Raw genomic sequence first — 13,944 nt, forward strand, 5'->3', positions numbered from 1 at the left:
CTGCTTCTCCTTCCCCCTCCATCCCAACACTGCTGATTTTGGGGCAGCTCCTGGATTTGGGAGCAGAGCTGAATCCTGACTTCAGCTGCTCCAGCTCCCAGCACAGCCCTGGCAGCACCTTGGGTCACACAAAGAGCAGATGCCAGACAGGTTAGGAACACAAGAATGAGTTTAATGTACAAAAACAGCCACACACCTGGGCACAGGTGGCACACCTGGGCCAGCAGGAAATGCTCTGCAGCCCCTGCATTTCCTCTCCCTGCTGTGCTGAGACCCCAGAGTCCAGGCTGAGGGTGCATCCAGCTGTGCCCAGGGTGGGCAGGGACAGCAGGAACATCCTTGAGCCCCCCAGGCCAGCCCAGAGGGGCCTCGGGGAGGATTCCACGTGGGAAGGTCCTGCAGGAAGCTCCTCTCAGCCTCTCTCAGTGGAAAATGATCTTCTTGTACTTGGAGTTGGGGATCTGCCCCCGTGCCTTGAGCCTCCTGACGGCCTCCCTCATGTGCTTGGGCTGCAGGGGGGGCAGCTCCCCCCACTTCTCACACACATCCAGGGCTGCACAGACAGACAGACAGACAGACAGAGCTCAGGGCAGGGGCCAGCTGAGCTCTGCCCACCCCGTGCTGCAGCTTTGAAAGGAACAGGTCATGTTTGTGCTGGGCTTTGAGGCAGGAATGGAGCTGCTCCTCTCTCTGCCAGGAGTCCCAGAGGACAGAAAGCTTCTGAACCCTCAGGCAGGGGGGAGCTCAGAGCCCTGGGGCTGGCTGGGCTGGGATCCCCTCCTGGCTCAGCTCCTGTCCCACAGGGGAAGCCTGGGGCAGGTCTGGAGCTCAGGGATCCCCTCTGCCCCTGCAGCTGCTGTGGCATGGACAGAGCTGCCGGCCCAGCTCCTGTGCTGAGCAGCACTGAGGGAGCAGAGGGGCTGTGGCAGCTGCAGCAGGCCCTGCCCCGAGCCAGAGCTGCTGCTGGAAGGGAGAACCGTGGAGAACCTGCTCCTCATCCTGCTCCAAGCAGGGAGCTCACCCCGGGCCCCTCCCCTGCCACTCACCTTCCTCCACCACCTCCCCGACGAACACCTTGGAGATGCCCGACATGGCGATGACGACGTTCTGGGACACCGAGGTGCCGGTGATGGACTGGATCAGCTGCGGCAGGGACAGGGACAGGCGGGGACATCAGAGCGGGGCCCTCCCAGCCCATCCCAGCCCCTCGGGGAGCGGCTCCGGGTGAGGGATTTGAGCTGGGGCCGCTGGGGACGGGCCGAGCTCGGGCTCCCGGCGCTCCTCACCCGTTTGATGGCGGCCTTGGGGAAGGCAGAGCGCCGGTACATCTCGTAGCGGTTCAGCTGCTCCTCGGAGAAGGAGGAGACCAGGATCCTGCGGGGCACAGCACCGTTCCCAGCCGCTCCCAGGGCCGGCAGGGGCGGGGTGGGAGGGGAGTCCGGGGGGCCGCGATCCCCGGACCCGCCGGCACTCACTGCATCTTCTGGATCTCGTCCTCGTCCACCTTCTGCTTCTTCTCCTTGCGCTCCTTCAGCTCCAGCTTCACCTTCCTGGCCGCCCCCGCCTGCAGCCCCGGCTCCTCCGCGTCCGCCGCCTCCCCGTCCGCGCTCCTCACCTGCGCCAGAGGGCAGCGCTCGCTCTGCGGCCCCGCGGCCCGGCCCGGCCCCGCTCCCGCTCCCGCCTCACCTCCCCGTCCGCCACCTCCGCCTTCAGCTCGCCGCCGCCGCCGGCCTCGCCCACCTCGCCTTCTCCCGCTCCCTCCGCGGCCGCCGCTTCCCCCGCGGCCGCGGCCCCATCGCCGGTGCCGGGCGGGGAGGAGCCCGAGGGCGGCTCCGGAGCGGCGGCGGCACCGAGCGCGTCCCGGGCCGGGTCCGCCATGGCCGCGCCCGCGGCGCCTCCTGATGACGTAACACGACGGGCGCCTCGAGGGGGCGGAGCCTATCGCTATGGGAACGGTGACGCGCGGCGGCTCCTGATGACGCACATTTACCGGCGACGCAGGGGGCGGTGGCGTCTGAACCCATGGCAACGGAGATGGGACGGCGCGTTCTGATGACGAAATTGCGAGCGCCGCGCCGGGAGGCGGTGCCTGTTGCCACGGCAACAGCGACTCGGCAGCGCAGTCTGATGACGCACTCTATGGGCGCCGCGATGGAGGCGGAGCATGTCGCCATACCAACGGCGCGTCCTGATGACGCAAGCTACGGGCGCCGCGAGGGGATGGACGGGGCCGGGCTTGTCGCCATGGCAGCGGGGCTGCGGAGGGGCCTGTGCCGGCCTCACCCCGCGCTCGGACCGACCGACCCCGCTCCGAGCCGCCGGGACACGGCGGTAGAGCGGCCCCGCTGCCCGGGCGCCGCAGGGACAGCCCCTCCCAGACCCGCCCACAACGAGCGCGGCTGAGGGACCGCGGGCAGCGCTTGGGGGCGGGGCCTACACAAACCCCGCCCTCTTGCACCGCTCGTCCCCTCAGACCCCGCCCATTCTCCGCCCACCGGGGCCCCGCCCTCTCAGGCCCCGCCCCGAGCCCGGCGCGGCCCCGCCCCGGAAGTCGCGCGGGCGGCCGGGCCGGGCCGCGCCGGCCATGGGGAAGGAGCAGGAGCTGCTGGAGGCCGCTCGCACCGGGAACCTCCCGGCCGTGGAGAAGCTGCTCTCGGGGAAGCGCCTCAGCTCCGGCTTCGGCGGCTCCGGCGGCGGCGGCGGCAGCGGCGGCGGCTCTGCGGGGGGCGGCGGCGGCGGCAGCGGCGGGAGCGTCGGTGTGGGGCACCCGCTGTCCAGCCTGCTCAGGTGAGCGCGGCCCGGGGCTGAGGAACGGGGGATGAACCGGCAGGCGGCTGCGGGCCGGGAGGGGAGCGGGAGCTGTGGGGCAATGAAGGGTTTGGACGCGCTCCGGGGTGCAGCGGGACAGAGGGTGCGGGGATGCCGGGGTGCAGCGGGACAGAGGGTGCGGGGATCCGGGGTGTAGCGCTGCAGGACAGAGGGTGCGGGGGTTCCGGGGTGCAGCGCTGCGGGGGACACCGGGGTCTGTGCCCCGAGCTGGGGGATCCCGCTGATTTGGGACCGTGCAGCGAGCGGGCTGTGAGCGGGTGTGACCTGGGCACCGCTGAGCGTTCGGTGCCGCCGGAGCTGCTGGGGCCGTGTGCCCTCGCTGGGCTGGCAGGGCACAGACAGTGGCTCCGGGTGCTGCCCCGGTCCCTCAGGGCGCTGCCGTGCCGGTGCTGCGGAGGGCGGCCCTGGGGCTGTGAGGGTCCGGAGGGCTCCGGGGCCGGTTCCGTGTGGTCCCGGTCCCGCCGTGCGGGATCTCCGGTGTGACTTTCCCGGGTGGCCGGGCCCTGCGCTGGCATTGTCGCGGCTGGCAGTGACACCCTGCCGGGTCTGGGCTGTGGAATTTGCTGGTTAGAGCTCTTGGATATTTGTTAGGTTTTTTTTCTCTTTCCCGTGTTTTGGCATCACCTCTCGCTGCTGGAGCTGCAGCTTTGGGCCATGGGAATGCTCCTGGGCCCTGGGCAATGGGTTTGTACTGGGAGCTGTGGAGGAGCTTTGTGTCCAGGGCCAAGGGACAATGTTGCTGTGCAACCTGGCTGTCCAGAGGGATGTGACTTGCCCCTTCTTGGCTGAATTTGATCCATTTTTCCTTTCACATAGCCCAGTTAGATACCTGCGGGTTGTTCTGGTGGCAGAAGCCTGCAGGCATGTGAGAGCTCACCCTGCCCTGGGGCACACGTTTGCCTTTCTGAAATCTACCCTTGGGCCAGGCTTTGTTCTTCCCTTTTGATGCATTAAACAGTCTGAGTTTGAGTGGGATGCATGTGCCCACAGGGGGCTCAGATCAGTGCAGAGGGTTGAGCACCCTGTGAGCTGAACCTGACCCAGCAGCTGGGCACGATGGGGCCTTTCCCTGGGACAGTGCCCACGGTGCCACGGTCCCGTGGTGCCAGGGTGAGCCAGGCCATCCCCGTTAGTGTTTCTCACATGTGAACAGGGCTTGGTGCACACGTCTGAAGGAGGGTGACTGTCACAGCTGTCACTCACGTTCTGTGCTCACTGCCCTGGCTGTTGGCTGTACCTGCTGGTGACGCTGCCAGGTCCCAGCTCCTGAGCCTGTTTCTCCCTGCACAGCTGGGATTTGTGCCTGTGACACCAATCCCTGCTCTGGCTGCACGTTGTGGGGCATGGCAAGGTGTGCTGGGTGCCACCTGCTGCCATTCAGGAGCTGTGTGGCTGTTTCCCACCTCCTGAACACTCGTTGGGCTCTGGCTCTTCCAGCTTGTGACGAGGTTTGATGAGAAGCAGCTGCGAGGAGAGGCCAGAGTGCAGGAGACAGGCTGGGGCAGGCTGCAGGGAGCAGACTGATGAATTTTAGGGTGGAGAAAACCTCACCTTTTCCAATGCTAGAACATGGGAGCTTTTCTGATGTAGATTTTGCCCTCCTTGCTTGTGGGAGAAGCCTGCCCTCAGTCAGGACTGTGTGCTCTGTATTTTCCCTTCCTGGGGCAGCCCCTGGCCCTGCTCAGGCTGATCCCTGGTCCTTACATGTCTGTAAGGATCTCTCCTGACACAGGAACTGCTGAGCTGCTCTGCTCCCCTAGAGCTCATTCCCAGAACAGGATCATAAACCCTCTGCTGGGCCAGCACCTTTGTTCTTTTCTCCACCCAATTTCAGGTCCCTCTTTTAGTTTCTGTGTAAGTCCCACTGTTTGGATAACCTGTTCCCAAAGCTCTTCTCTCCTGAGGTGCCTGTCACAGCTCTTTCTGTCAGTTCTGCACTTCAGGTGTCTCAAAGATACAGTTTTGGATGGGGTACAAACCAGGCATTCCCTGGAATTCCCACATGACACCTGGTGTGTGCTGAGCTGGCACCTGCTCTGAGCTGGCACTCTTTGGTTTGGGCCATTTCCCCTCCAAAGAGAGCAAGTGCTGCTCCGTGGAGTGCTGGAAGATGGCCCTGGCAGTAAATTCCTTGGATTGTGGGGTTTTATCAGGTAACCTGAACTGCCATCAGTGTGTTATCAGTTAAATGTGAACTTTGTCACAGTCTGGGCTGTGCTGCTCCTTCCCAGGCCCTGCTGGGTGTGGAGGCAGCACAGACTCCAGCCTCCCATGGCTGCAGGTGAGCAGGAAACAGAAGGGGATGGAGTGGATAAGGCACAGGAGGAGGAATTTCAGACAATTTGAGTCTCTGGAGGGGTGAATGTGCCAGGGTGGAACACTCAGGGCGCTGGGAGCAGAACAAATCCCAGTGGGAGCTGATGGGAGTGGGGAATGCTGACAGCCAGCCTGGGGAGTGAGGAGGCTGCAGGAGGGGGAAATGGGAGTGTGGATCTGCCAGAGCAGATGGTGGGCTCACAAAGAGGTGATGGCTGCCAGGCTTGGGGAGGCTGGGCTCCCTGCTGGCATCCCCACAGCCCCTGGGAGCTGCCATGAGCACTCAGCAGCAGATCCCAGCCCCTCGTCCAGGCCTGGCTGCTCCAGTTCCAGCCATGGACCGTGGCACAGGCAGGAACAGCCAGCGAGAGGAACCCACCCTGTGCATGCACAGCAAGTCCAGAAATCAGAGGTGCTCTGTGAATCCTCCAGGTTCCTTGGGGTTATGAGCCGCCTCTCCATGCAGGCTGCAGAATTTGATTTGTTGTATTGTTTTTAGTGGTTCGCTGTGAAGTTAGAGGTGGGAAACAGCAGAGCAGTCTGTGCCTGAGCTGTCAGGCTGCGCTCAGGAGGCTTTGCCAGGAGCAGTGAGGGATGGGCTGTGTTAAAGCCAAAGCTGCAGAAGCAGCTTTTCATTTCCATCCGTCGCTGTGCAAAGTCTGGCTCTGTGTTGCCAGAGGGGGAGGCTGAGGCTGCTGCTGAGCCCCAGGTGGGACATGCAGTCCCCAGGGAGTGTATCAAAGAGAAGTTTCTGCTGGGAATGAGGAGTTTGGGTGCACATCTGCTGTGGGAAGGGTCGAGTGCTGCTCCACGGAAGGCACAGCCCTTGTTCCAGCCCGTTTTCAGCTGCTGCTCAGGGGTCTGGTTGGTCTAAAGAGTGACGTGGTGGGATGGCAGAACACTTGAGGTGGCTTCCAGCAGTCCAGGGGTGGTTAGGAGTCAGAAAAATGAGTTCTATTTAGAAAAGTGCGGTTTGGTGTTTGTTCTGGAGCGGCTGATGGCTCTCAGCAGGGATCTGACAGTGCCCTGTGTACTCCTGGGGAAGGCTCTGCCTGTGCCTTGTGCTGCCATTCCCTGGGGGAGGCACACGGTGCTGCTGCCAGGGAAGGGGGGCATTGCCCTGTCCGAGGTCAGGGTCGGTCTGTCTGTCCCTCCGCGTGTCCCCAGGCCTGTGGGTAAGCACAGAGTCCTGCAGGAGGGCTCCAAGGTGCAGCTCCCAGCTCGTGCTTCCCTCCCTTCCCTTCCCTTGCCCATGCCGAGGGAGCTGCTCCTGCTGCATTCCCACAGAACAGGGCAACGCTGGGTTCCCCTGCTCCTGCTGCTGTGATTAATCATCATCTCACCCACTCTAAACCTTCTCTCCACACCCTCCCGTGCACGGATCCCTGTTTAATTACACACCTGAGCCCAGGGATTGCTGAAGGTGCTTGTGCCACAGGCACAGGTGTGCACCGGCCTCAGCAGGGAATTGTTTCCTAAGTGCTTCTTGAAGAATTCAAAGGCTGCACTTACTGCCTGTGACTCTGAGGTGTTTTGTCTCTGTGTGATCTTGTGATGCACTTTTGGAAAGTTTTTGTTTGCTTGCTCTGGTCTGTGCAGTTCTGTGTTCAGGGCTGGGGCATTAACCCTGCTCTGCTCCACTTACCCAGGCCAGTGGGCAAAGCAGGATTTGTGGTTTCACAGCACCCGGGGCTTTCTTGGGCACATGGGAATTGGTGGGTGGGAGGTTTCCTTCCAGTGAAACCCCCTTGAGAGAGCCCTCCCTCCCTCCCTTCCCAGTGGCTGTGGGCAGCTCCAGGTTTGCAGGGTTTGGGTGGCAGAGAGGGGATTGGAAGTGGAAGGCTCTGCCCAGGGGGGTGTTGGGGAAGCACTGGAGCTGGCAGGTGTGACAATCCCCTGGATCAGCAGCAGGGAAGGGCAGGAGGAGCAGCGTCTCCCCTTCCCTGCTGCTCCCTGTGCAGCAGCTCTGCCCCAGCAGTGGGTGTGGGTGAGGAGGAGCTGCTCCTCCCAGTGCCACAGGTCCCCTCCAGCTGGGGAAGGCCCTTTGGCAGGGGGCAGAACTTTCTGGAGGTGAATGGCTGGAGCAGTGTTCGGTGTGTTGGGAGCAGCTGAGCCAAGAAACAGGGTTCATGCAGCTGGGTTTTGTGAGGTAATGCATCATTTCAGTGAGACTGGAGGACAGCAAACAGGATAGAAGAGCCATGGGTGAAAGGTGTGACGCAGCACAGGTACTAGAGAGTGGAGGAAATGCATCCATGCCATGCCAGACCAAAGGAAAGCCCCTCTCAGCTGCCCTGGCACGAGGCACAGGCAGTTCCTGGAGGCTGAGCCCCTCCTGTGGCAGTGCCCCAGGGCTGCCAGGCTGGCTCTCAGCACGGAACAAGTGCTGACACCTCCCCTGTGTGTGAGCTCACTGCCTTTCCGGGCTGTGCCATGCCCCCCTGCTCTGTCTGCTCCTCGGATGCAGCTGTGGGGTCCTTTCAAGGTGAAGTGTCCTCCTCAGGATGAGAAGGTGCCTCTGAACAGGGGTGATGGCTCCTTCCTCTTGTCCCTGCAGCACGAGCTGTGCCCGCTGCTGAGCTGGCACCGTCACTGTCCCAGAGAGCTCACTCCAGAGCACAGCTTAGTCATGGAAATGAGATAAATCCTATTTCACAGAAACTGGTAAAAATAAAACTATTGAGGATTGATTTGTTTCTATAGCAACCGACTGGCGAAGTGAACACAGCTGCTGTCTGCAGGAGGGAGGAAAACAGAGCTGGAAAAGTCGGTGCACCTGGGCTGGCTGAGCCTGGGGCTGGGGAGGGGGCAGAGGCTCCAATGAACACAGGGCAGGAAGGTGTCAGCTGCCTTTGGAGTGAAATCTGAGCTGCAGTGTGTGAACGTGCCCTCTTTACCCAAAACCCGGAGAGCCTCCGAGCTCTTTATGTCCTGCTTCCAAAAAGTTCCACTCCTGCACCCTCATGGGTGGGGAAATGCCCTGCCCTGGGCCAGGCACATCAATGCCACGTGGTACCTGGGTGTCCATCACATCACATCACATCACAGCACGTTTCCAGACCTGAATCCTAAATTACTTTGTCCTGGTGCCATAACTCAATGAGAAATACTCAGCTTTGTGAAGTTTGGATAAATCAGATTGGAGTTAAACTTTTTTTGATTGCCCTTTAAGTGAATGTGGTGCTGGATGCTCAGCAGGGATTCCTGCAGGTGTTTGTATCCTGGAAGAAAATCCAGTTGGGCCTCCAGACTGCTGCATAAGGGGCTTAAGTTTGGAACTGTTTCTGTCTCAGCAGTGTGTGGATTTGTGTGGTTTTTCCTTTTTCCTAAGCCAGGGATTTTAGCAGGCTCTGGCACACGCAGGGTGTTGAGGTGGCTGTTTCCCCAGGGTTAGTGAGGGTGAGCTGTTGAAATGTTTGGGAGGCTGCAGGATGCAAAGTGCTGGGTCTGTGTTTGGTGCATTCTTGGCTTGCTGTCATGTGGCTGTTGAGGATTCCAGGTGAAAATCAGTGTACATGAGACATTGGATGCTGAGGGAATTACAAGAGGAGTGTGTGTGCATGGCTTCACTGGACACTGCGGGAGCCTGAGTTGTTCAGCTGAGGAAAGCTGAGCTGGAGTTGGTGTTTGGGTTTGGAGAGCCCGGGCACATTCACACTCCTCCCTTGTTGTTTTAATACATGGTTTCTTTTAAAGGGAAATTAGATTTTAAAATAAACCTCAAGCTTTTTCCAGTTCAAAGGAAGTGTCTGTAGTGCCATGTGCTGAGGATAGTCCTCAGTACACGAGAACAAAACCCTGTCTGAGAGGCAGTGCCATAAATATGATGTAAATACATTATCTCATTAGATTTTTATCTAATCCCAGTGCCTGCTGTTGTGCAGACTCCTGAGGCGAGCAAGGCTGAAGATGTCTTAGGTGGTCTTTCAAATCTAATATTAAAGTGGGTTGGAAATGAGGTGAATTGACTTTTGCCTCATCCTAATTAAGGCACTAAGAAATCCGCTCAAGTTTGGCATTACAAAGTGCCTGATTTTAGAACAGAATGTGATTCCAGAGGCTGGGTGCCTGCTGAGGTTTGAAGCACCCCTGTGCAGGGACCCAGGTGGGCTCCACAGGCTCTCCCTCGCTGCTGTCACTTTCAGGAATCAGCACAATTTTTTTAGGCATCAGGAACAGGATTAGGATAAAGCCTTAAGCTCTGAAGGCTTCAAAGCTTTGCATCATCATCTTGGTTCTGTTACAAGGACAGTGAAATCCATCAGATGACTTAAACAGGAGACTGTGTCCTGTGGGCTTGTGTTGGTTTTTTCCTAGTGCTTCTTTCCAGTGATTTCTTAGCCATGATTTCCCACTGCACTGTGGGGACTCTGTCAGAGCTGACTGCCCTGTAAGAGCTGTTTGACCTCAGTTCATCCTGTGATCCCCGTGGATGACTTGTGCCTGTCCTGGGGTGTTGTTAACCCCCTTTGCGTGATTTTCAGTTCCTGCATTGCCCCTGTGCCCCTTTCAGCCTGGTGCAGGCTGTGAAGCTGTGTCTGAGCTCCTGGGGCTCATCTGCTCTGGGTCAGAACAGCTGAAAATGGAACTTGGAGGATGTGTGGAATTCGTGCTGGATTTGGCATTTTGGAAATAGTTCCTCTAATCTCAACAGAAATTATTTCACAGAAGGAGTGAAACAGGATGTGACCTTGACATTCCTTTTCACTGGAAATAAAGACTAAAGAGAATTGGTTTAAAAGCTCTGAGGATCCTGCTTGTTATTGGGTGTGAGTTGTTACAGCTGAGATATAATTATTTGCTGGGACAGTCACAGTAACCCTGAAATTGTTTGAAGTCATGGAGAGTTTTATCCTGCATATATTTAGGAGTCTGACTGGCATATGTACATTCCTTCTGTACATTAAAAATGTCAGGCTGGGAAAGGCTCTGCTGCTGAAAGCAGCTTCTGGCTGGGAGAGCTGTATTGAGCAGAGAAAAGGCTCAGAGCTGGGTCTGTTATTCTTGCAGAGAAGTGTGCAGAAATATTTCAAGGGGCTTGGAACATCTTATGCTGTATACGTTCCCCAAAGAGCAAAGTTTTTTTTCTGGTGAGGAAAAGCTGTTTGAGGCTCTCATTGCAGGCAGGGTCAGAGCTGGCATTTGGGTGAAACCAGGCCTGGAAGCTGATCCACCATGAAATTCGTGGGAACATCTCTGCTGCCTGTTCCATGACTGTTTCCATTTTCCAGCACTGGGGGTGGGTGCAGCTGCCCCCGGCAGCTCCTGGGGAGGGTCCCTGCCCTTGCCAGGGCTCCCAGGGCAGGGCAGGGCTGTCAGCTCCATCCCTCTGCCTGCCTGGCTCAGCCCTCAGCTCAGCACTCGTGTTGTTCAGCTCCAGCCTTATCTCTGTACAGATAGCACAGACAAGTAATGACAACTCCTAGCAGCTATCTCAGGCTTTGGGAATCATTTCCTGCCTTGGCCATTCACTCCTGATCCTGCTCTCTAACAGACTGCATTTCAAGGATGCTTCTGGAGTTAAAGGATGTCCTTTCTGATTTCCATCCTTCTTTTCCTGAGCTTTTCCTTAGGAGCTGTTGTCCATGTCAGCACTTTCTCTGCCTGTGCAGCGCTGACAGGACAAGCAGAGCTGGTGACAGAGCTCTGTGGCTGCTCAGGTGTGTCCCCATGTTCCCATCTGAGCCACCATGGGGTCACTTCTCTGTTTGCCCTCCTGCTCTCGCTGTCTTTGCTCTCTCCTTCCCCTGTCACTTGCTCTTTGGGCACCCAATTAAAAAGCTCATCAAGGAGGAATGTCTCTGGAGTCAGTGCTATGTCAGTGCCTTGTTTGTGTCCCGAACTGTTGCCAGTTAATCTCTCCTTGCTGTGTCTTTCTTTAGCCCTCAGGGACTCCTGGTTAAGCTGGAGCTGGGATTGGTACAGGCTTAAATGGAGCCATGTGGGTGAGTGCTGCTGGTGTGGGCTGTTGAAGGGTGAAGTGTGCTCCAAACGCTTCAGTGGAAGCTTTGTTGTGGCTCTGAACCCTCCAGTCCCCCCTTCCTCCAGGGCCTTGCCTCTCATCCTGTCACTCTGCTGCTTGGCATCAGAGCAGCTCATTCCCTTCTCGCTCCAGCACTGTTTCTCCTGCCTGTCCTGGTGTCCTGCAGCCCAAGATCCCTGCCAGCATCCTGGGCTCTCCCTGTGTGCCCAGAATTGAGCACTGCAGGGCCAGCCCCGATTCACAGTCCTCCTGTCACTGATCTGGGCAATGTCACAGGGGAAGGGGGATGTCGTGCCAATCTCTGTCTCACTGCTTTCAGTCTCCCTAAGGCAAAAGTGCACTCTGTGTGCAGTTGTTGGTACAAAATAATTGCATTTGCTTTTTTAATTGCTGTAGGGAAGGGGTAATTCGGTCCCTGAATCTCTGTCTCTGCTTGACTTGGCCTATTTACCTGCTTTTCATCATCTGCCCCAGGTCAGACACGTCATGGTTCAGTGTTCAGGCAGCAGGGCTGGGCAGCAGCCAGGGGTGTGAGCAGGGTTTGGGCAGGGTTTGGGGGTGTGGGCAGGGTTTGGGCAGGATTTGGGGATGTCAGCATGGTTTGGGAAGGGTGGGCAGCTGCCAGGCTGAGGGGGATGTAAGCAGAATTTAGGAAGGGCTGGCAGCAGCCAGGCTGAGGGGCATGTGAGCAGGGTTTGGGCAGGATTTGGAGGTGTGAACAGGGTTTGGGAAGGGGTGGGCAGGATTTGGGGGTGTGGGCAGGGTTTGGGAAGGGATGGGCAGGATTTGGGGATGTCAGCATGGTTTGGGAAGGGTGGGCAGCGGCCAGGCTGAGGGGATGTGAGCAGGGTTTGGGCAGGATTTGGGGGTGTGAGCAGGGTTTGGGAAGGGGTAGGCAGCAGCCAGGCTGAGGGGAATGTAAGCAGAATTTAGGAAGGGATGGGCAGCAGTCAGGCTGAGGGGATGTGAGCAGGATTTGGGGGTGTGAGCAGGGTTTGGGAAGGGTGGGCAGCAGCCAGGCTGAGGGGGATGTGAGTGTGGGTGACATGGCACAAAGGGAAGGGCCAGTGCCCAGAAGAAGCCGTGGTGGCCCAGAGGAGCACGGGAGCATGGCTGGCTGGGCAGAGCACGCAGACCTTGAGAAGTTTTCAGTGCTGAGATAGGAGGAACATGGGTGGTTATTGTCTCTCTGCAGAGAGGCCTGAGACTGCAGCAGGAGGAAGGTGTCCATGTTTAAATAAAGGATCACCATCCCCACACCCTTCTAAGTGCAAGGTGCCAGAAATCCCACATTCCCACTAAGATGTGTATTGGATCAGATCTCTGGGTGCTGGGAACAAACGTTTACTTCGAGGTGTGTTGATGTTGTCTGACAGTGAGCTGAGAGCAACACATTTTCTGCCATCCCAAAACCCTTAATTGACACATCCATCCCCTACAAGGGCACTGGCAGGTGGGGGAAGGCGTGTGCTCTACCACAATTCTTTCTGCACAAGTTCCTTTTGATGACATTTTTACTCCAAGCTCAGAGCTCTGTGCCTGTCAGAAGGGAGCAGCACAGATGGACATGTTGGGCTCCAGACACGATGCTCCATTGCTGTTGGCTGACTGACATGTCCCGTGGGATCCTGCAGCTTGTTAAATCATCTCACAAAGGAGAAGGGGGAGGGAGAGCCCAGTGCAAGGTTGCCAGCTGCAGCCAGCTCAGTGCTGCAGCATCAGCTGCTCGGTGGTTTTGATGAGGAATTTGTGGCTGCCCAGGGTTTCCTTCTATTTCTCTGGAAGTGCTCAGTGAAGGGAAGGCCAAGGGGAAGTCTGGCACCTTTCTAAGGAATTGTGCTTCAGTGGAACCCAGCAGCCTGCACCATCTACATGTCTTGCTAATTTTCCCTGCATCTTATTTATTTTTTAATATTGTATTTTCTTCCACGTAGTGCATTTTCTGCAGTGCTGTGGGAGCAGAGCTGAGCTGCACATGGAGAGTGAGGAATGTTTACCTGAGCAGTGCTCTGGTTCCTGTTTGCAGTTCCGGGATATTGCTTTATGGCTTTGATAATGCTGCTCAGGTCACTGAACTTCTGCAGGAATGTTTTTGCAGGAATGTTCCTTTTGCTCTATTCCTCAAAACCCCATCTAGTCAGATGCAGAAGAAGAGAATGGGGCACAGAATCAGTGAGAGGTTTGTCAGCATTTGGGAAGTGTTGTCAAATCTCTGTCCTCTTTTAGGGGTCACTTTCCTGCTTTGAATGAACCAGATTCCATGTCAAACCCTCCCATCTCCATGCTGGGTGGTTGCATTCCCATTTCCCTGCTCTTCCCCTGCCTTCATGCTGCCTTTGGGCAGGGTGTGGGCAGGGGGATGCCCTGCTGCCACACACACAGACCCCAAAGACCCCTCCCAAAGACCCTGCTTGGCTTTCTCTGACTCAGTGGCTGATCCTTTGTGCACTTCTCCCAGCCAAGCTTGTTTGGCCCTGGCCTGAGGTCAGAGCCAGTGTTGGAGCCTGTGTTGTGGGGCTGCTCCTGCTCTGTGGCCTGTCATCAGCTGGGAATGCTCCTTAATGGCAGTGGGTTGCAGAGTGCCTGTAATGCTTTTAAGAATAAAGAGCAGCATATGCACTCAAGCCAGACCTATATTTTTCCTGTCCTGCAGCTCTTTATTTGCCCCTGCTCAGAGGGATTCTCTGATGTAGCCCAGCCTTTCTGTCCCCACTGCCACCCCCCACCATACATTATGTTTAAATAAATGCATTTTCACTGCCAGGAGCCATCCATAAGGCTGGGGCTGGCCTCTTCCTAATGGGGGTTTTTAGCTT

General features: G+C 57.6%; 2 protein-coding genes across 5 annotated transcripts in view; one reads left to right on the forward strand and one right to left on the reverse strand.

Annotated features, from left to right (window-relative positions):
• Window positions 1-151: 151 nt before the first annotated feature.
• Window positions 152-1,878, reverse strand: TAF11 (TATA-box binding protein associated factor 11). The gene is made up of 5 exons (XM_063178156.1): window positions 1,687-1,878; window positions 1,476-1,615; window positions 1,287-1,374; window positions 1,047-1,143; window positions 152-553 (listed from the first exon to the last, which is right to left on the reverse strand). The coding sequence occupies exons 1-5, from the start codon at window positions 1,876-1,878 to the stop codon at window positions 423-425; spliced, it is 648 nt and encodes a 215-aa protein (XP_063034226.1). The 3' UTR covers window positions 152-422.
• Window positions 1,879-2,576: 698 nt separating this feature from the next.
• Window positions 2,577-13,944, forward strand: part of ANKS1A (ankyrin repeat and sterile alpha motif domain containing 1A) — a 74,072-nt gene continuing 62,704 nt past the window's right edge. For all 4 annotated transcript variants that reach the window (XM_063177903.1, XM_063177904.1, XM_063177905.1 and 1 more), the window contains exon 1: window positions 2,577-2,787. In XM_063177903.1, the coding sequence (XP_063033973.1) occupies window positions 2,585-2,787 (203 nt within the window). In that variant the 5' untranslated portion in view covers window positions 2,577-2,584. The remainder of the gene's footprint in view (window positions 2,788-13,944) is intronic.

The sequence above is a fragment of the Melospiza melodia genome, chromosome 28 (genome assembly GCF_035770615.1).
Source record: "Melospiza melodia melodia isolate bMelMel2 chromosome 28, bMelMel2.pri, whole genome shotgun sequence".
In the NCBI taxonomy this organism is placed as follows: Eukaryota; Metazoa; Chordata; class Aves; order Passeriformes; family Passerellidae; genus Melospiza; species Melospiza melodia.

Excerpts from the sequence above, each read along its gene's own strand:
- TAF11 (XM_063178156.1), bottom strand. The coding sequence starts at position 1,878 with ATGGCGGACCCGGCCCGGGACGCGCTCGGTGCCGCCGCCGCTCCGGAG. Across the intron at positions 1,616-1,686 it reads CGGAGGTGGCGGACGGGGAG|GTGAGGAGCGCGGACGGGGA; the intron begins GTGAGGCGGGAG and ends CCTCTGGCGCAG. Across the intron at positions 1,375-1,475 it reads GACGAGATCCAGAAGATGCA|GATCCTGGTCTCCTCCTTCT; the intron begins GTGAGTGCCGGC and ends TGTGCCCCGCAG.